The sequence below is a fragment of the Aquila chrysaetos genome, chromosome 6, assembly GCF_900496995.4.
Source record: "Aquila chrysaetos chrysaetos chromosome 6, bAquChr1.4, whole genome shotgun sequence".
Lineage (NCBI taxonomy): Eukaryota > Metazoa > Chordata > Aves > Accipitriformes > Accipitridae > Aquila > Aquila chrysaetos.
Window position 1 is genome coordinate 28,755,743 of NC_044009.1, and position 21,725 is coordinate 28,777,467.

Consider the following 21,725-nt stretch of genomic DNA (forward strand, 5'->3'; position numbering starts at 1 on the left):
TTCTGTGAACTGGTGTGTTGCATGTTCCCAGTAGAGTTTTAATTACTCAGGTTTGTAACTATCTATTAAAACAGATTCCTAGACTCCTCACCTGTCATGTCAGAGAATGACTTAGAAAATACATCATTTCTGCTCTTATAAAAAAAACTTCCAAAACACAGAATGAGTCATGACAGTCATGTCAAATTCCTTGGCACTGAAAAAATGTATTGCATTAGGTACATTTTTCAGATTTTGTGGTGACATGTTTACTTGAGCAACATTAAGGCCAGAGACAGATATTCAAAAAGCATTTTGATTTCAACATTTCCAGATGTTTCAGACTGCACTTCAATAATAAGACTTTATCCACCCAAATACTTTTGGGACAGCAAGAGAGAATGCACATATACTGAAGAACAGATACGTAAGAGCACTGGACCCCACTATCAGCAGGGGATCAGCAGCTCACCTGAGGCCTACACACATCTCAGCTCCAACTAATGCTCTCAAAACAGGACATACTATATTTGCACAGCGGTGAATTTTTAATTCAAAGAATGAGAGGCTGCAATAAACATTCCCCAAGTGAACTCTGTGCAAGAGGAAGCACCACATTCCCAAGATGCTCTGCAGTGCCTCAGCCCCACCAATTCCTTGTCCAGGCTGTTCAGAGTCTCTTTATGAGTGTACAAAACTCGATTTCAACTCCTACACTCTGAATTACTGGGAAACTATTCATCCTGTGTCAGTGCTGCCTGGATGAATGGGGGAAACAGACATTTTCATCCACCTTCCCCAAGCAGCTTCACAATGATGAAAGAGATGTAATGAAATACATGGTTTACAGTTATGCCTTTAGTCCTGTTACTTAAAAAAATAAGACTCTGTGAAAATGAGAAGACACAAAATACTTTGCAAGTTAAATTGTGGAATATGCTAAACAACAATTTAGCCATTTCAGCAGTCTAGTATGAATAGCCAGTTTCAAGCAGTAGGGTATGTGGTGTGGTTTGCCCTGCTAGTCTGCCACTCATTTAGCACACTTGCTGTCAAGCTGTAGCATTCTTGAATACCAGCTACAGACAAATGCCAGAGACCTCTGGATCCAGGCATCAAGATGTTCCCTCCTGCACAGGAAATGAAGTTATCAACAGGTTAAAAGTTTTTGTAGGAAAACACTCAACTGGAATTTAGGCTGTTGCCAGCTCTTAGCAATACCATAGAATTTTGGTGGGGCAATAACACTTTTGGAAGGCAACACAGATAGAAATAATCTTCTGTGATAAAACTAGCCTATGGCTAGTAAGAATCAAGGCTAAAGAATTAACACCGGATGTTACTATCCTGTTGATTATTTCTCAAGTACTGAAACTGTACAGTGAGAAGTAAATCAAGACAATTTCTGCCCCAATCTCCTACAAACTAAAATTTACTAAATTCTCAGTATGACAGCAATTTATCCTTTGATATCTTCTTTCTGCTTCTGTAAATGAAGTACTCAGTCAACTAACAATCTCCTCCATGCAGTTCACTGTGTGCTGTTATGTAGGGGAGGCTAGGACCTGGGCTGGGAACATTTGATCTTCTCAGAGCAATTTCCTAAAATGTTAAGAAGTTTATGGATCGTATAGAAATTAAGACTACTCCTTCTCTAAAGTCACCACATTTGCATGGTTTGCATGGATCAGTTTCCTTTCTGTTATATTCTTCTTAAACACTTTGATATTAAACTTGCATAAAAACGAGGAAAGCTAAAACATCTGTATTTACCAGTTTGGTTCACATGGCATTAAAGGCCTGTTAAAACAGCCAAGAGGCAAGATATCCTCTATTAAAAACAAAAAAAAGAAAGTTGGCATTAATTTGAATCACTGTATTGCAATATTACAGCTGGAGAGATTAACTTACACATTATTTCCACATAGTTTCCTTCAGCCTCTCCCTAGGTATAAATTTGATTAAATTATAATGAGATACCTCAAAACTGTTTTCTCACAAGAGTAAACACTAAAAAGAAATTTAGTCTTACATCTGGGCAACATCCACATCCAACAACATTACTTACAAGTCTCCAAACATTATGCAGCAAACATCATAACAATCAGCAGGAAGACAGTTACCCTTCTTGGTTTCCCAAGACTGCTGCTCATTATGACCTAGATGTAGTAACCCAAAGAAAACCACACAGAAAGCTACCCCACAGACTCCAGAAGGAAAGAGGATTATTAGCTGCTTGATGTTAAGATGCATCAAAAAGAAGCAGATGATCACTTCATTCTCTTTTCATAATACAAATTGGTCATATTTTCAAGTAGCAATACATTGTTCAAAAAGAAAATGCCAGGAATTGATGTGTTTCTATATCCTTATTACAGGAAATAAGTGGAGGGGTATATTTTGAATAATACAGTGAAGCTGCAGCCACTTTGGAATCAAAGCAGTTAAAAATATACATCTCATACATTAACGGTGATCAATAAAGGAAATACAGGAAAGTTGTGAATTAGCTTCCTTAAGACCCACCAGTTCAACCCATCCACGCTGAGTACAGATCAATTTCATGTAATTGGCCTGATCCTGTAAACTAACACGGGCCAAGAAAAAAATGAAAGCATCAGCAACTCCCCGGCTCTGCTGACAAAGGACCAAAAAGTGTTTCATAGCGCCTTGCCAAATGAAAACCGACTTTCACACAAGTTAAACAGTATGCATTAAATCATGTATCAAATAATTACATCATTTGCTTAAAACCATCCCAGGCCTCCTTCGTTGAGATATTACAATTCAGATAAATCATGACTGTTCAGTAATTATTGATCAAGCAGACTGTCATTGTAAAGACTCAATCTCAGCAGCAATTCTCAAACTTGAGTTTCCTGTGGCTGCACCACTAAGAGAGCCAGCGTGTGACATTACTGCAGCAGCCATTTAGCATAACACAATATGCTTCTTCACCCTCCAAGAAAGCTATTAATTGCATGTATTTAAGCATTAGTCCAATTCTGTTACTGTCTTTGAGTTGACTTTGCAGAGTGTACACATCTGCAGTTCAATCCTCCAGGGCGCTCAGCACTCTCACTGCTGGGGGAGGCCACAGGAGGGAGATCACTCAGCATCTCTGCGCTTGCAGAATCATGCCTCCCGTCTGGAGAGGAGGCCAAAAAATCTCAACAAACTCAAATCCATAAATAAAAGTTGTTCCTAAATCAACATCTGGATTTCTTCAGAAAAATCAGAGTGTGTGCCAGCTAAATGATCTCAAAAGATTTATTTATAAAGTCCTGACAAGATGGAGCTATTTTACGTATTCCTGATAGTCAGCATAAATGCTCCATCTCAAAGAAGCTCTATAATTCTTAATTATAGCTTTTTATAAAGCTAAATCAATCCCTTCCCTTTGTGCTACTTAAGTCCCTTGCCCCTCTTTGGCCCTGACTCAAGAAGTGAAACTTCAAGCACAGGAGCTGTGAAGAGTAGCACAGTGGAGGTATGATACCCATGAATGCCTTAAGTGCCCTGCTGAACTGGGACACTTCTTAGCCACGTTATCTACATTTGTATACTTTAAAATAGTCCTTTGAAAGCTCTCTTAGATTGAGATCCCCTCTTCTCTGTGGTAGTCTGAACATCTCCTCCCCTAAGGATGTTTGGCTGGCAGCCTGAACACCACTTCTGCAAAGTGCCCCAAGGAGCTCCCTGCTTTCTCATCCACAGCACCCCGACTCTGACCCACAATAGAGATCCTACACATCTGTCCTGCCAGACAGGACCTCAATATCCCATACCTGCTCCAAAAGCTGTTCCCCACACACACAATTCCTGCTCACCCAGCCCTGGCCTCTCTGGCCTTTCATTAAGGCTCACCTTCATTCTCTCTTTCCTATCTTGCCCACAGCCCTAAGCACAGCAGTAGCAGGAGACACAAAGTGATGACAACAGAGACTCTCTGTGCCAGAATCTTGCAAAAGGGCAAGAAGAGCTGAGATTTCTAGGCAGGAGAGAGAGCTCTGCAGGGTAGAAATGCAGTTAGCACTGGTGCAGTCAGCCAGCCAAGCACTGCCACTAGCCAGGGGGAAGATGTTGCTTTAGGGCTCACAGTCTTTAAGTCAGCCCAAAACAGACAATGATATTTGCAATAGCACCTCTCAGACTCTTCCTCACCTTTGGGAAACACTGCAGACTCCCTGCTTCAAAATCTGAAAATGTTTATCCTGTTCTCTTAATCATATCCTTAGAGTCTTCCTCATTTCTTTTCCAAGGCTTTCAGTGAACACACTCAAATACATCCAGAGTTTCTCCAATATGGCATTCAAATACAAAAAAAAAAAAAAAAACCAAATGCAGCTGGACTTTGAAAGTTCTTGCTAGGGATGCAAGCATTACATTGGCTTCAATTTCATTATACAACAGCTAGAAGGCAGAACTGTTAAAAATTCCCATCTCTCAGCATTTTTACTTTCCAATTCAGTATGCACATTCCAATTTTTTGTTTGGGCTTTTTCCCCCCCAAAAGAGACTGGTATCAATTTTTCCTGCATTCTTTGCAGCACCATTGTAATTTTTTCCTTTCATGCTTCCAATCCTTCCAACGGATTTCATAGGTTTTACTACTACATGTAACTTCTTCCAGTTTGCACTAAAACATCCATGTTCATGTGACATCTATGTCATCTTCTTAATAACTAAAGACCAGATTTTAAAAATAATAAAAATTTCAGAAGCTGGTGTGGACTTTCTCTCTGTTCTCCCCATGGCTTGCATGCACCTGGAGTTTCTCGCTTACTTTCAAAAGAGACAGCTGAAAAAGCCCAGCAGCGCAGCAATATGCAACACCTGTTCAACTAGAGCAAAGAAGGAGAGCAACCAAGCTCACTCATTCATTCTTGTTTTGGAAAGGAAGCAGTTCATAGGGCCCAAACCTACAGGAAGAGACCAGGTTAGTGCCTGGGGACAGTCAGAGAACAGAGCATCCAAGAACCAGAGAAAAAAAAAAAAAGGAGTGAGAAAGAGAAGAAAAATCTGGTTCTCCTCCAAAGTCATTCTTCTATGACCTCTTGTGAGCTGAACAGTTAGGCTCCTAAACAGCACTGGTATCCGAATCATTCTACAACCGATGAAAGCTCACTTGCAAATCAAACTGGACAATATCAAAACACATGTTACTTTTTGTTTACTAATTTTGTTACTGTTATTTCTAGAGCAATCTCATTCCTGGCATGAGAAAAGAAGGTATTACTGTAGCAGAAAACATGTAACAATAAAATGCTGATTAGAGAAAGACTGCTTAGTCTTAATGGAGCCAGAAACAACTATATCTATTATAAACTATAATTATATTGCTTCTTAAAAACAAGAACTATCTCAAAATGAAATATGTACTATACTATAATAATTCTGAAAGTCATTTCTCCCCTGACCTAAACAAAGATTAGATAGGCAATCTACTCAAAAGATTGGTTCAAATCAAGCCATAAAACATATGTGTCTGAGCACAAATTGGCAAGAGCACTGTAGGAGACTTGTTTATTGAAACTGAACAAGAGTTAAAGGGATTCCTTTTAGTTTGATAACCAAAAAAAAAAAGCACATGTAAAAGAACACTGTAAGATAAAATCATACAGCCTGACAAATTTGGTATTTTCAAATCACCTCTTTTTGACTACAAGCACCTCTGCAAGCTTGTACAAGCTTAAACAATCTGTGCTGCAGATAACCTATTATTAAGCAAGAATAACTATTTTTTTCACCTTACATGTGCAGGAAACGTTAACATTTACTGTGCACATTTTGATGCACAAAATGCATGCTCAGTTTAAATTTTCTATCTGTATGTGCAGCAACAATTTAGGTCGTCAGGTTTCATTCCCTGTGTATTTGTTCTCAGCCAAATTGCAGCTTGTCTCAATACATAAAACATGCACATCAGAGATTTATTTTTGCTCTGGCATGTTGCATTGGAGGTAGACCCACTAAGAATATAAAATATCTAAAGGCAGGAGGGCATCTGTTTTTCAAACTGCATTCATTTCCCTTAGTATTAAAACTAGCCTAAGACCCTTGGACGTAACTCAATGGTAATAAACAGAAGTAATTTTCCAGAGATCAAAGGACAAAAAAGGGTATTAGTTTCTCTCTTTTGATCACTAATCTAAAACTAATGTTTTTGGGGAAAAAAAAAAGTAAAGCATATTGAGTAATTTAGTGATCAATTAAACATCTTTTCAACAATCTTCTATAGATGATTTGAGCAGTCAGCTTCTCAAAACTACTACAGTTAGAAAGATTAATGTTCCGGACCACTTGAAAGCTGGCACTCTAATTCTTCTTACAGTATAAACACTCATTTCCTATCCCGTTAATATGTGACTGATGCTGAGCTACTCTAAACAAATTCTGTACCACATTATCCAATTAATATTTTCTACAGTTCAGAAATAGATGATTTAAAACGTGACATAACATGCTTGCAATTCATGAAGCTATGGAAATATTTGTTTATTATTCCCTGAGACACAGCATCAACCTTTTTACACTTCTGAGTAAGCGAACAGTTGAATGGCACTAAAGCAAGTGTTTTACTCCACATAAGTGATGTAGTCATCATTTTGTATTTAATCATGAATGCATTACAGCAACAGGCTATGCTCAGCATGTTCAGGTGAATGCATGTTGCACAGAGAGGGTACTGAATTACCGCAGCAGTGCAAGCAGGCTGAGCAACTGATGGTCACCAAATGGCTGAGGTTGGAAGGCACTTCTGGAGGTCCAGAGTCAGCAGGTTGCCCAGGGCCATCTCCAGTTCAGTTCAGTTCAGTTCAGGCCATCTCAGTTCAGTTCAGGCCATCTCCAAGGATGGAGACTCTGTAACTGCTCTGAGCAACCTGCTTCAATGTCAAACCATCCTCACAGTAAAAAAAGTTTTTCTTATGTTCAGATGGTATTTTCTGTGTTTCAGTTTGTGCCGAGACAGTGAACAGCCACGTCAGAAGTGTCAGAACGCATAAGGTGCAGGAAAGATGAAGACAGGTAGTCCTTAAAAAAAAAAAAAAAATTTCTAATACATACACAAGTCAGTGTGTAAAAGAAAGTTATGATCCTCTTCTCTACTAAAACCCTCCCCTCAGCTTTTCAAACATTTCTAGAAACCTAACTGTGCTGGGATGATTGTCTTTAAACACCAGCATGCAACAACCCATGCTTTACAGCTGTTACATGTTAGAGCAGCAGTAGTTCACTGCAACTGCCATGACAGCATGATCATCTTCATGAACAGGACCTTTGATGACAAGCCAATCAAATTTCATTTTTATGGACATGGAAAAAATTCTCAATCATTCTTACATTTCCATCCGTACATAACAGAAAGGCAGTATTCACAACCACAACCATGAGGATAAGATGCTATTAAAACAAGTGTCATTGTTAAGTGGTATTTCTTCCTTGCAGATACACCATTTTTCTTCCTCACAAATATTCTTATATTTGCGGGACATTTATATCTTCTTGGTACCAGAATAAAATATTCTCTGCGTATATGCAGTATCTCCAGAAATCTAAAAGTGTGGTGGCTATTGGCCAAGATCCTGGATAACTACCCCCCCCCCCCGCCGAAAAATTTTCCATATGAACAAATTGAGTGATTTTGCCATTATTTAGTTTCAGTCTGGGACTGGTACATAATACAGATGAGCTAGGAAGGCTACAACCCACTGGCAAAGGTGGTTTTTTTGTTTTCAAGGCAGATAACTGCTTTTGGCACTGATTCTCTTTTGGGAAAGCAAAGGCAATGTCATAATTTTGTTTTAAAGAATGATCCAGCAGACAGGTCTGCAACAAGGATTTGTACTGTACCTTGAGTCACAATAAGTAGCTGCATATCCAGCAGAATTACAAGATTAATAAAATAAGCACCAACCATTTCTGCTCTGCAAAAACAGAGGAATATTGCCAGTATTTTTCTATTAGATGCCTACATATTACTTACACATAAAAAGAAAATGAGCATCACTTAACCTGTGACTGGCAGGCAGAAGATCAGGTGCTACTGTTTTAAGCTTATTAAATTGTAGGAGGGTCCAGAAGTACTTGAGCAGCTCTGATGCCCTCAAAGCACCACCTGAATAGTACAACTGTTAACATGCGAGTCTGAGACTAGGACAAGCAGCATGACCCCAAAGGGGAGGCAAGAATCTCTACAGGAACAGATGAAGAACACTTCAGCAAGGAGGGAAAGAGCCAGCTGTTGCAGAACTTTGTCTTCTTGTTTCCAGTTTTTCAAACACACATTTTCCTTACACTATACTTAATTTGGATCTGTCGTTGCTGTATTCCACAACAATTTGCTTGTTTAGCAGGAAGCTGTTGTGAAAAAAAACAGCGCTTTCAATAAGAAAGCAATGAGATGCCTACATACAGTATAGTTTTCAGTTTGTAGTTGTAATTCCAGAAAAAAGTAAATATCAGGAAGCTGTCACTCTAGGATATTCATAAAGGTCACAGAGCAGAGGAACACAACAGAATCAACACCTGCTCACATATGTCATTATCCTTGTGTTTCACAATTTAAATAAAATATACTAAAGATATCATAAAGGTTAGTAAACGGCACAAAGCAATGCTGATCGTGACCATATTCTCGACATCCTGAGGATCCAGCACTCTGGCCCTTAGAACATAAGCATGGCTTGTGCTAACGTCTGTGAATCAACAAATGCCAAACCAAGAGCCCAGCGCAACTCTCAAGCTTGTCTATGGGTACCTCTACACACCCAGATTCAAGATCCACCACCTTCACTTTAACTACCAGTCAGGGGCAAGCCTGCTCTGGAAACTGTACATTCATAGTAGAGAATCCAACCTGGACTCTTACACTGGGGCCTCTACCAAGTGGCAGAAGACCCAGCTCCTGGGACAAAACACTGGCTTCCTCCTCAACAGGTCAGTAGCAATTAAAATGCTGTTTGTTTGCAGTCTTTATTGCTTGTGAGCTTGTGTAGCAGCAAGAAATCAGGAACAGAGCATCATAAGTAAGGAGAAACTGGCCAATGCACTGACTTTCGCTTGTGCAACATACTCAACGTATTTTGAACTTCCTAGCCAGGAATTATCTGAGGTGCACAGTTGTGGGTTTTTTTTTCCCTTCAGAGCAGATCAATATCATTTTTTGCTAAGTAACTCCACAGTGATACACATTTCTGTTTTACGACAAGGCTCATGTCCAGTTTACGTGGCCCAGCTGCAGCAGATCACAAGAGCACTGTCAAGTATCAAAGGTACCGTTACATTTCTCAGCTTCACAAGAGCAACACAGGACACACAGCACACGTCCGTGGGGAGCGGGGAGAGGATGGCACCGCAATGAGCTCTCCCACAGAGTGGGACTCAAGTCCAGCTGCTGAAACCGTACATACGATGGGGTTTTTTGGACCACTGAAGAAAAGGAAATAGCTTTAAAGGCAGAGAAGTTATTAAATCAAAGTAAAGATGCACCCTAGCACAGCTCGGCGTTAGGGACCCGGTGAACCTGCACCCCCGCGCTCTGCGGGGAGCTGTGCGCGGCGACCCGCCCTCCTCCACAGGGGAAACGCGCCCAGGGCCGAGCCCTGCCCAGCACGCCCGACTCCCGCCGCCAGCCTTCCACAGCCGCCCCTCCCCGAGGCACGCGTGGCCGGCTCGCTCCCACGTCGCCCCAGCCCCCAGGGGACCGAGGCCGCCAGGGGTCGGCTCCGCACCCCCGCGGGGCGGCACTTGCTCCGCCGCCGCCCTCAGGCCGCGACCCGGAGCGCAGCGCCTGACACGAAGCGGGGCCCGGCCCGCTCGCCCGCCCGCCCGCCCGCGGCTCTCCGGGCCGTCGCCCGCCCGCCCCCGCCCCTCACCGGCCAGCTGAGTCACGAAGGCCTCCGCCACCAGCGACATGTCGCGGAGGGCGGACGGGCGGGCGGGCGGGCGGCAGCAGCAGGCCGAGGGCACGCACAGGAACTGGGCGCCGCGCCGCCGGGGCAGCAACTGCATCCGGGGCCCGCCCCGCCCCCGCCGCCCGGGGCGGGGCCCCGCGCCCGCCCCCCGCCCCGGTACGGGGAACGGGGAGCCGGTGTCCCGCGGCTCGTAGGCGTGCAACACGGGGGCTTCCCTCGGTCGCGGCGCTTAATGGGCAGAGGAGGGAAACCCTGAGAGACCTGTACGAATACGCCAGCGTTTGGGAGTTACTCCCGCGCCCCTCAGCTAATCCAGCCTGAGGAAACCCCCCCTGAACGCACATCCCGTGGAGGCGTTGCTGAGGCGTAACTGCGTGCTCAGCCGCGGTGCAACAACTCTCTTCGCTTGGAAATACAAGGGGAGGGAAAACATAACTCCGGTCTGTCAGATGGTAGGAAGAAACCCGGCCGATGAGAGTGTTGACCGTGGCGGTGGGCTGTTGGGGTGGCGGTGGGGGCAGTCGGGGCCCAGCGCTGGGGGAGCGGTGGCATTTGTTACCTGCCGAGCTCACAGAGGGTGCCAGACCCTTCAGCAGCACAAACACGGCTGGCTTCTGAAGTACCGCAGACAATTCAGCTTTATTCTAGTAGAAAAATGAAGTCGCCGTATACAGAAGGGTAACTGCAGACCCTTTGCAGCTCTTCCTTGGTGGTGTACTACACGTGGACAGCTATGGTCCCACAGAGAAGAGTTGGGGGCAAGGCTGCACTGGACCAATAGAGCAACATCAAAAAAAAAAAAAACAACATTTAAAAACGCTGTGGCTCAGACAAAGTCTCCAGTCACAGGGAATCTCTACTACTGATGGAAAGTCAGCTTGACATGCTCCACGTGACACGTAGAGGCAGTATCTTAAGGAGCTGAAAGACGCAAGGACAGACTATTTTACACTTCTTTTTTATGAAAGAATCCCAACAGGGTCTTTTGTGGGTTGTTTTGTGAGGTTTTTTAATTCAGTGTAGAAAGAGCTATTGGGAATGCTGTAACCAGCTCTAGGGTCTCCCAGGAAAGGTGACTCAAGCCATCTTCAGTTCCTCTGCCACTCATCTCTGTGGAGCTCTGACACATACGAAGGTTTAATCCCATTAGTTCAGAAACAGCTAAATATGGTTCAAAGCCTGAAAGCAGAAAAAAGGCCAACCTCTAAGTGCCTGAAAATACCACACTAATTGCGAGTTAGAATTCTTCCCTGATACAAACATGAACAAAAGTGTTAGTTCTGGCTATACAGCTTTGGAATATATTGCTTTTCTGGATTGGTTCAGAACAGGGTACCAGGTGGACCATTAATTTTTTTTATCTTTAAAGCACAAATGATGGAGGAGGGGAGGCGAGATGGGCATAAAATGATCTGAGTCTGACAGGAGGCTGTTCTGAGAATCTTAGGTGCTTTCTTTACTGACTGTACCGAATATCTTCTCTTCAACATCCCGGTACCAAAAATGCTTCCTGAAGTGTCTTGGGAACAATGGGTTATAACTAAAGGGACTCAGTAAAAGGTACAGCTGCCTTTTCTTCATCCCGAGTTAAGATTCCAGAAGACAAGCTCTGCATTTTGAGATGTAGACCTTGCCTTTAAACAACCACAATTCTATCATACAAAGACTATCCAAAGTTTGGATAACTGCCATAAAATTAAATTACGCATCCAGTACGTAGACCGCAGAGAAGATAGTGAATATGTGAAAGACTTGTTCCGTTATTCTACAGTGCCTCTTGATCCTTGTTTCTTTAGCCACACTTCAGTAAGAATTAGGAATATCTCATTTTATCAAATAGACTTACTCTACTGTGATGGACAGATAACAATGATGTTTTGGTCTTGTAAGGTAAGATCTTAAATCTCGTAAGCACTAGAAAATAGGGAACAAATATAGAAATGTATTAATGTTTGCAAAGTATGTGAAAGTCCTCTGGTGACATTCACTATTGAATTGCTAAGCATCATTACTAAATATATTCTTCACATGGTAGTGGAAGCATGCTATTAGAGCAGTAGCAAAAGCAGAAGAGCCAGTAAATACATTGGAACAATGGACCGAGGACTGAAAACAGCGATGTGGAAGAGGACTGACTATTTCAAAATGCGGTGAAAGCTACATTTCTAGTTACAGTTCTAAGTTGAATACTGCTGAAGTTACAGGAACTCCGAGCAGTCTTGAGAAGTTGAGTGGCTTTGTATTAGGAGATTACAACAGTCTAAATTGAGCTGGTGTGTCTGATTTGAGTCCTTTCGTCACCAACAGTACTTAGAAGGCTAAAAACACAAGACAGACATGGTGCAAAAGTTGCCCTGATAAGGCTGAGCATGAACTAGGTATGAGCTAGGCCACATCCACATGTTAGCACCCAATTAAAGAGGAAGGTTTCTCAGTAGACCTCAGTTTGATACGAAGAGCTCATCTCCAGAAATGGAGGTGGGTGATGCAAACTAAATCAGGGAACAGAAATCAGGAAGTAATCCGTCAAGTGTCAACAAACACATACCAACATAAGTTTATCAACAAATCCAAACAATTAGCCAAAACAGGAGGAAGACTGAGTGGAGCTCAGCCGATGCCATGCCTCCGACATGTGGCAGGACACAGATGCTCAGGCTCCCTTCTCTGGGACAGGAGATCAGGGCGGTGCTTTTTGTTTCTGCATTCCCAGTCCTCCTCCCTGCTCCCACTGAAAAGACTGTTTTAGCAGAGTATCTTGTAGGAAATCCTCCAGGGGAATATCCAGTGATGATAGATAGCAGCAATGAAACTGACTCCATCACCACCTTCACCTTTATTCGATATGCCTCTCTCTTCCCCCGGAGTTTTGAGGAAAGGCATCGCTCTTGTGAGCCTGGCTTCCTGCAGGGCCTGCATGCAAATAATTTCTTCAGCTGGCCACACCATTAACAAACTTCTTTCTGGTAATTCTTGCTCCATGCCATGGAAAGCTCCCCAGCTTTCACAGATTTTAAAGGCATAACAGCAGATCCCAAGGTGCTAGTCCCTCTGATTTCAGTGCAGAGAGAAGGATGCACTTTCAGATAGGATTTCAAGGGAAACCAAAAGGCAGAATTAGTCCGTCCCTTGGGCTTGCCTTTCAGAAAGTCAGCCGGAGTAGATCTAGCAGAACCATTACCCCTTAATAAGGGTATCACCTTACACAGGCGTGTCCAAAAGATGGAGTACAATTTTTTTCATAGCCCATCACTCCACATGGGCCGCATTTACCAGGTAAGGCATTAATTGCTAGGGTTAAACTGTCCACTGGTGAAACAGGACTAGGCCATATATACGTACACTCCATTTCAAACAGAATGGAATTTGAATAGGGTTAATCTTCTGCCTAGGGGAAAAAAAAAAAAAAAAAGACTGTTCTTATTAGTTCTCTTCAGTTATCTTATTATTATTTAGACAGCTTTTTTAACATGTATGTTTAATTTGTGTTGTTCTTTTGTGCCATGTTAATATTTAATAAAATGTATGGCTATCAATAGTGCATACCTATACCTGCAGTATAAGTCCTTTGCAGATAGAATTGTTAGGAATATTTTTACATGAGGAATTGGGAGCTGGCAACAAAAGACTTTTGGTCTCCTGCATTTTTTTAAGCTGTTTGCTTTTTAACACATCCACTATTGCAGGCCATTCAAATTAGGGTCTAGCTGGCCAAGTGTATGACAGGACATAAGATTAAGCAAATCACCAGAAAGCAGAGGCATTTGAATGAGTTTCTCCAAATCTGAGTTCTGCTATGTCATGTGCAGTTCTCAAGTTCATGAAGCACAGTGTAGGCTAAGTCCAATTTAAGGTAGATACAGTGGTATTGTGTGCCAAACACTCATAGCAAACATTCCTCTTTGGAGCACTGTGGAGGTGGTAGAGGACACCACAGAGTTGTTCCATGTTGCAAGATGACTGTTTTACATCCCAAGACAACCAACTGGGGCCACATGCTGCTCGACAGACCTCATCGGAGCGCTTTCTCAGCACACCACTGGGGACCCCTGCCCAAACCGCTGCTCTCCATTTCCATGGAGCAGGTCTCTAACAAGTCAGGCCTTTCCAAGACACAGAAAGAGTGCCGACAGTTGTAGATTCAATTAGGAATGGTTCTCTCTGAAAGAGAACTGTGCAGAAATTTCACTGACGAGTGAAACCTCTGACAACTGCTTGTGCAGTACGGTTGATGTTTGAGAATAGGCCAAGCGATAGCGAGAGACAGCAAACAAACCAGCACTGAAACACCTTCTCCTTGCCTGGCCCGTGGCCAGGCTGCCCCTCTGGTGTAACTTAGGGCATCCTGGGGGCTGCCCTGCATTATGATCCCTGTCAGTGTCTTTAAAAAGCTGTTATAACTGCTGGGAATATCTGCAATGAAGGAAGACTTGAGTAAGTCCTTCCCTGCCAACACATCCAGTGCCAGGCAGCAGCAGGAGGGTGTTTTTAGCATGACTTCATGCCAGAGGTTCTCTGTACACTAAACAGTCTGGCAAAGTACAGAGAGCAACAGAAACAGATGGATCTGGATTAGTATGATCAAATGGATCTCACAGGGCATTTGATATATCTTTAATGCAAGTGTTTGCCTATCAGCCATTTCGTGCAATCCACTGTTCTTCAGTGTGAGGAATGGCACCGAAATTGCCCAAGTACGAGCCAAGTTGAAAGTTTTCAGTTACACGCACAGTCCTGTGAGTTTACTAATGAGGTACCATTTTATATGAGAACCTGAACTCAAAATTGAGGCCAGACTTTCACCTCTGCAGCTCCTGTGCACTTCCTTGGGAAGCTGACACGTGTGTCTTGTGGTAGCATCGATGATGGAGTAAGAAATGAAGTTGTTTTTATGGCAGTTCAGGTGTATCTTATGACAGATTTTCATGCTGTGATAAAATTAATTGCATGTTGCTGACAGTATTCTCTTATTTTCATAATCAGTCACGTACAAATTTTGGTCTAATAGTTGTGTAGGCAAGGTAAGGTATGATTTCTAGGAACATGCTTCTATAAAAATGGAATAGTCAGAGCATTAACACTAACCACTTTGCGCTTATGGAAGATACTGCATACTTAATTGACAAATCAATTAATGCTGATGCATTTCCAACAACCCACACGAGGATAGAAAGAGTTTTCATAGAGTTTTAAGAGGCACAAGAATACCATTTCTGAAAGAAAACGGGATCTCAAACTGTTTATGAAAGTCATTAGATGAATTCTTTTCTCCTCCCTTTCTCCCTTCCTTTCTTACCTTTTATTCCGCAGGGTCAGATTTTCAGGGGTGCCAAGTCTATTTTAGAACATCTGTCATCCTTGCAGCTGCACTGAACAGGCATCAAAGCGGTTGTGCAGAAATCCCAACTTCACTGTTTTACTCACTGGAGGCGTTATCAGCCCCCAGGCTCTTGCATAGCCCTGTCCTTCACAGTAGCTGCTGAGGAAGCTTTCCCCATGCTATGAAATAGCTAAGATCTTGAAGTCAGACCTTGATCTTCTCAGCTTTACCCAAACTTTCGGGGCAGGGGGAGGGCTCCACAGGCTGTCAGGGCAGGGCAGAGCTTCTACAGCCACAGCCCATCCCACTGCTCTCAACCCAGGGCATCAGACACCTCCATGGGGCCAGGGACAACTCATGGGTCAGGGTTCAACTAAGCAGGAACCATGGCTAAGCAAAAAGAGCAATTGCCCTGGGCTGAGCTTTAAATAGATCCACTGGGCTGATGGGCAGGATGTGGTGGGGGTCCCAGGTGGAGCTGGACAGGCCCATCAGTGCCCCCAGGACCCTGGCAGTATCTCAGCTGCACATGGAGCATGTTTCTCCATGCAAGTGGTGGATTTAGAGCAATAGGTTTCACATAGCTTATGCTATATAGGACCAGGATTTGGCTTTTAAACAAAATCACAGATCAGAGGGGCTGCAAGCAGGAGCTCCCAGAAAGGAGACAACGGCTTCGACAGGACTTTGCCCTAGTTTCCCTGTCCATGCTACCGCACAGGTCCACACTGCCTTCCTTTACCCTCCCCGCCGAATTGACTCTACCTTTGGCTCCCTTGGGTCCAACAGTATTAACAGACAGCTTCCATACTTGTCTATCTTTTTTTAATCCCTAATTGACCAAACACCAACAAATCTTTTTTTAAAGCATGGATCAGGGCTACATTGTCAAAATGGCACGAATGTCAAAGCAGCAATCATGACTCTAACTTGCAGTAGCGATGGCTGTAAATGTTCGTCCTGATATTTGTATAGCTCATGCTGCAGCAAAATCCTGATCCATCTTGTTAATGAAAGTAAGAATAATTGTTCACAGTTTGACTGTAGGCACTGGTTAGGCAAGTCTTCTCAAACTCTAAAGATGTTATCTGGAAAATTAAGGAGCTGCAATTGAACTCAGTTTCTGGACAAGTGTGGTAAATACTGAGGAGGTTTATTAATTCATCAAAGCTCCTTGTGAGAGGGTCTAAATCCTCCTCTGGAGGCCGGCATAGAAAGAATTAACTTTCTCCTTCTTCCTGTAGAAATGATCACAACTGCCTACCCTGCACGGAGGGAAGAGGCAGCTGTAATGAATTATTTATCTGCAGCACACTGTAAGAGGGATGTGCTGTGATTAATTGTAGAGCTGGGCAGGAAATGGTTTCCTTGTCCCAGAAGATTTTTGAGATTAAAAATCTGTTGCTATTCCACATTGGGATAAAACCAAACCCCCTTTAAAAGATCTTAGAAATAGAAAGAGAGCAAGACCCACCTACAAAAAACCCTCATCAGTCGTATGTGTAGGACTCTTTTGCAACATGAAAGCCCAACAGAAAATTTTAACACCTAAGAAGAAAGTTTGGTAGAGAATTCATGCGGTCCAAACCATTCCATTCAACCTCCATATCCTTGGGCAGTGCTTTAGGGAGGAGACCAACACACTGGAGCAGGGACATGAATCTTGTTGATCTCACATGAATGCTGTCTCTGCTGAGCTGGGATGGGGCTTAGCTCTTGGGTTTTTTGCTGTCCGTCTCACTTCAGCAAAAGACTCATGACTGCTTCTACCTGATTACTTGGTCCTCAGAGAAGCAATCTGTTGTTTATACTGACTTTTCTGTTTTTACAGCTAAATGCTGCAGAGCTGAATGACCTTTTATAAACTTTTTGCCTCCAGATGGGAAACCTCCTTTCATAAAAAGCTTACAAGGAAGTGACTTTTTATTTACTGAATCATTTGCCCCACGTGTCTCATAAATAAGAAGCTTTTCTCTAGATTTTTTTGTCAACACTTCCAGTTTAAACACATAGCCTGACCATACAGGAGTGCCCTGCTCTACTTCTAAGGGAGGCTGAGAATTGGTTCACTAGATATGACATAGCAGAAGCATCAGAAGTTGAATCTACTCCATCTAAAATCATTGTCTTGTTCCATAAAAGGAACAAGAAAAGATTTGCCATATCTTCATTACAGCTGTAGAAGTTCGTACTTGACATAGTTTCTCCCCAGGGTACAACTGTGGTAAGGGAAAGAATTATGCTGACTGAAATAACTTCAATGTATATAGATTAAAAACATATGGTCTTTTTAGTAGTGGGTATGAGTTGGTGAGGCTGGGCACCTCCTGAGATTTGTGAGGAGATGTGGCAGATCAGATTGATCCTTTTCCTGGCACTGGTAGAAGGATGTGAGAAAAGCACCAGGTGTCTCCTTTCCTTTGGTCTTTTTTGAGACCAAGCAGCCAGAAATAAAAAGTAGTGCAGCAATGATTTCAGGCCCTTTTGCAAATAATACGCACTTTGAAGCTTTTTGAACACTGGAACATGGCAAAGGAATGCCTGATTGAGAAATATTTTGAGCCACATGAGCCAGATTCAATTTCCATGGGCGTGCAGAGAGCACAGGCTAGCTAAATTCCAGCCTAGTCCAGCTAGCAGCCATGTGTAAGCGTGACATACCCAGTCCATTACCTCCTCTCATTTCCCTGAAGGCTGGCAAAAGTTACAAGAGTAATTTTGTTAGGATCTGAAGCCTTTTTAGTCAGATGTTCAGAATTAAATGTCTTTAGTGAAATGAATGCCTGGGCTTGCCAATATATCTCAACTCTAGTGCAGAAGACTTGCACTGATGAGTCAGATGGCCAGTCTGAACCATCACCATAGTTGAATGCAGACAGGACCAATGCAGAACAAGCCCCGAGACTGACAAACCCAGCAAATGTGAGCAACTGGTGGGTGGCACTGCTTGTACATCATGTGGCCACCAGTGAGGCTCAGGCTAGCCTGCGGCTGATGAAGGCTTTAGGAAACAAATTGCAGGCTGGCAGTGACCACAGACCTGGGTGTCCCTGTCTGGATGTGACTGCTGCCAACAGCATCCAGATATGCCATCACCTTTTTATTAAATATAATGGATTTTAAATTTAGGAAGAAATCTTCAAAAGAACAGGCCAGAGCCATGCTCTTCCAGTCCTTGAAAGCACAGCCGTCTGCCTCTGGGGTGGGCGAGCTCTGTTGTGAGCCTGAGATCACAGGTGACAGACAAACAGCATCACAGATGACACTAACAACATGCAGACACAACATGCTTTTTTTCTTTTTTTTTTCCTTTCTCTTTCACATTTATTATTAGCCCCAGAGTTGTGATAGTCCTTTTCTCTTGTGGCTCTTGCTGTAACAATTCACACCTGTGAAGTCCCAAATCAGATTACCAAATCTATTTGATTTGGTACTAGATTTGAAAAGCAACCAGAAGCACCAGGTGGTCCATTTCTTAAGTGAGACGTGACATTAAGAGTGTTCAACAGTCCTGTCCCATTTTTTGAACTGTCTGCCTGGTCACATTAAAATGAAAGTCACAGTGCTCACAGTGCTGGTTACAGTTAGAAAATTTTACAAAATCTTGGACCTATTATAAGACATCACCCTGTTGCATGCACTGTGTTTTGGGATCTAGTCTCTCCAGCATGAAAAGATGAGTTTGATAACCCATTGGCGTCAGGTACCTACCACACATTTACTCAGCTGAATTTGTAAAGGGAAAGATAGATGGTTTTTATAGATAGGCTTTTAAAACTGTTTGATAATTATCATTGGATTTGATACACTCGGATGTTGAAGAAAATATTACCCCATATAAATGGTATAATTTATAAATCCATAAATGTGTGGGTTTTAAAAATAATTATTCCAATATCTATGCTTAACGTATGGATCTGATACTAGAGATTGCCAGGATTAGAAACTGTTTCCATTATCTGAACAGTAACTGGGCAAAATCTGATCTGAGTAGTCATTAAAAAATTTAGTGAGATTTTTATCTGTTTTCAAATACCACTCTAAACTTTATTGTGTTTAATCTAGCTTACTTGTTAAAGGAACATAAAAGGGGGCATTAGGAATGTAGATTTAGTGTAGCACAACTGTTAAGATGAAGAGTAATGGCTGGGAAGCCTTAGCTCTCAGGTTCTCCTGCTGTACTAATGTCACCCCAGTCCTGTTACTGGTACGTGGGTATTCTTCATAGGCTGTATGGGCAGAAGGAATGGATGGGCAGAAGAAATGGTTCCTTTTGCCCAGCAGAAGCAGCTCTCCTGATCCATTGAATTCACACATGGGTGTAATTTTATGCATACCCACAACAGCGTGGATCAATGCCTTGCAACGGTCTTTGTTCCCCGTGTAAGGGCACAAGCACCCAGGTTAGGTATGTCCCCCATGCTGGTAGGTGTAGCGGTCTCACCCTGAGGCCAGGGCCATGGGCCAGACTGCCTGAGTTAGACCTGTTAAACATTTTCATAAGGCATGATATGCCATCCTGGTTAAAAATGCCTCAGTTTCCAGAATAAACTGAAATTTCTTGTGGTTTATTATTTGTAACACTATGGTTTCTGATGAAGTGTAGTAAAAAGATCTATTTTCCAGGCGATTGGAAGTCTGATAGGCTGGTAGAGAAGTAACTGACTGTATTTGTTCATGTATTTGTTTGTTTACTTAAACTGCTGGTTTTCAATCTGCTGATCACCAGGGGCTGTTGCCTTTTGAGGAAACAAAAACACAAGAAAAACAAAATTGTTTATGAAAAGCTCTTTTGTGGGCCAGTGGTCTAAATTTTTTCAGTATAAAGGAAGCCTTGTCCTGCTTACAAATAGTTCTCAGGACTGTATCTCTATCTGAGATTTTAGCACTCTGTGCAAGCATAAGTTTAAGCCAAGGAAGTTTCACATGTTGCACAGCTGAGGTTTACTTTGTTCACTTGGCTAGCACTCAAGAACAGCAAATGATTTCTGGATAAAAAAATACAGCAAGACACTGGCTCTGGGAAGTATCTTTTCCTATGTATTGCCCAGAATTATTTGGGGGGCATTTTAGAGATATGGTTGGGGAGGAGGGTGAATAACAGACATTGTTACGATAGGGAGCAGAATGATTTGTCATTTGGCTCGCCTTTCTTTCTTTCTTTCAACAGGGTGCCTTTCCCTGGCCAAAGACTCCTCTAGTTCACTGACATTAGGAAGTCATAAAAAATGGTGGTTGAGATTGAGTGAGTCACATATACATATAGCTATATGTAGCCATATATCACCAATAGAAAAGAATGCGTTTCCCCTAAACTTCAGTCACCTCTTAATGATAAACTGGTAACAACCATGTCTTATTTGGGGTTTCTTTCCATAGCTCTTACCCCTTAGTCGTCAGGGATTTGCAAGTGTTCTCGGGATTTCCTTGGAATTTAGGCTAACAGAGCAGTGCAGGACAAATCATAAGTATGATTTATTAGCTGTTAGAGACAAGTGCTTGGAACTACAAGGAGGTCTTTCCATTTTGTAATTTTGCCTGCAAAGATTTTTCTTAAAAGAGGTAATAGTCTGTTCTCCTCTACTAATAATCGGTCCCGTTTTATGCGTAAGCCACTGTTCCAGGTTTTACCAATAAATAGAGGAAATGGCACACTTTTAAAAGGAGATTAAAATGTGGTGATTGGGTTGCATATTTTTGTTTTCTGGCTTACTGCTGTGTTCTTTCATGCTCAAAATAAACCTGTATATGCAGCTCATACCATAAACCAGAGTTGTTGGTTTGACCCTCAGCAAAGAGTTCCCTGTGCTATACTTGCAAGTGATAACATACTCATTCAGTTCTGCATGGGAAGCCAGATGCCCAAGCAAGCCTGGGTTCTTGCCTAAGCTTGGTTTTCAAAGAGGTGTGATTTTCTGTTATCACTTACATGTCCAAAGGATATAAAATCTCTGCATTCACATATACCGCTTAGGAACAGTAATTTTACAACTTTTTTCTCCTTGGAAACCTTCCAAATCAATATTTTTGTTCTGTTTCAGGCAAAATGGGAACACATAAAAAAAATTATTTTGTTCATATCCCTTTGTAGCCTGCGGCCCTTTGAGCAATAGTCAGTAGGCAAAAATTAATATGTGACTGAAATAGAATGGTCTTTCTGTGGTTTCTAATGATGTTTGAGGGAAAATAAGGCCAGGAAATAGTATTTTCATAATTTGTGATAAATGATATGGTGGTGCGTATCTACTGAGGCAAGTCTGGAATATTTTGTTCTGATTGCATAAGAACTGCAGCTTGTGCTCTTACCTCTATCTGCCTACCCTAAAACCTGTTTCCAACCGCTAGGCATCAAATTGAACATGTGTGAGACATAACTCTTGGGATTAATGTTAAATGAGTGAATCTTAGACCTTATCTATCATTTATTTGTCTCATGTGTGCACCCATGTATATCACAGGCATTTTTATTTAATTATTCAGGAATTGGCACATGACTTGCATTAGCTCCT

The 21,725-nt window shown here is 42.4% G+C and overlaps 1 protein-coding gene across 1 annotated transcript in view; it reads right to left on the reverse strand.

The window, feature by feature from the left end:
• The window catches only part of MTX2 (metaxin 2), a 35,048-nt gene extending 25,040 nt beyond the window's left edge, over nt 1-10,008 (reverse strand). The window contains exon 1 of the mRNA XM_030017517.2: nt 9,858-10,008. Within this exon, the coding sequence (XP_029873377.1) occupies nt 9,858-9,993 (136 nt within the window). The 5' untranslated portion in view covers nt 9,994-10,008. The remainder of the gene's footprint in view (nt 1-9,857) is intronic.
• Between the last annotated feature and the right edge of the window lie 11,717 nt (nt 10,009-21,725).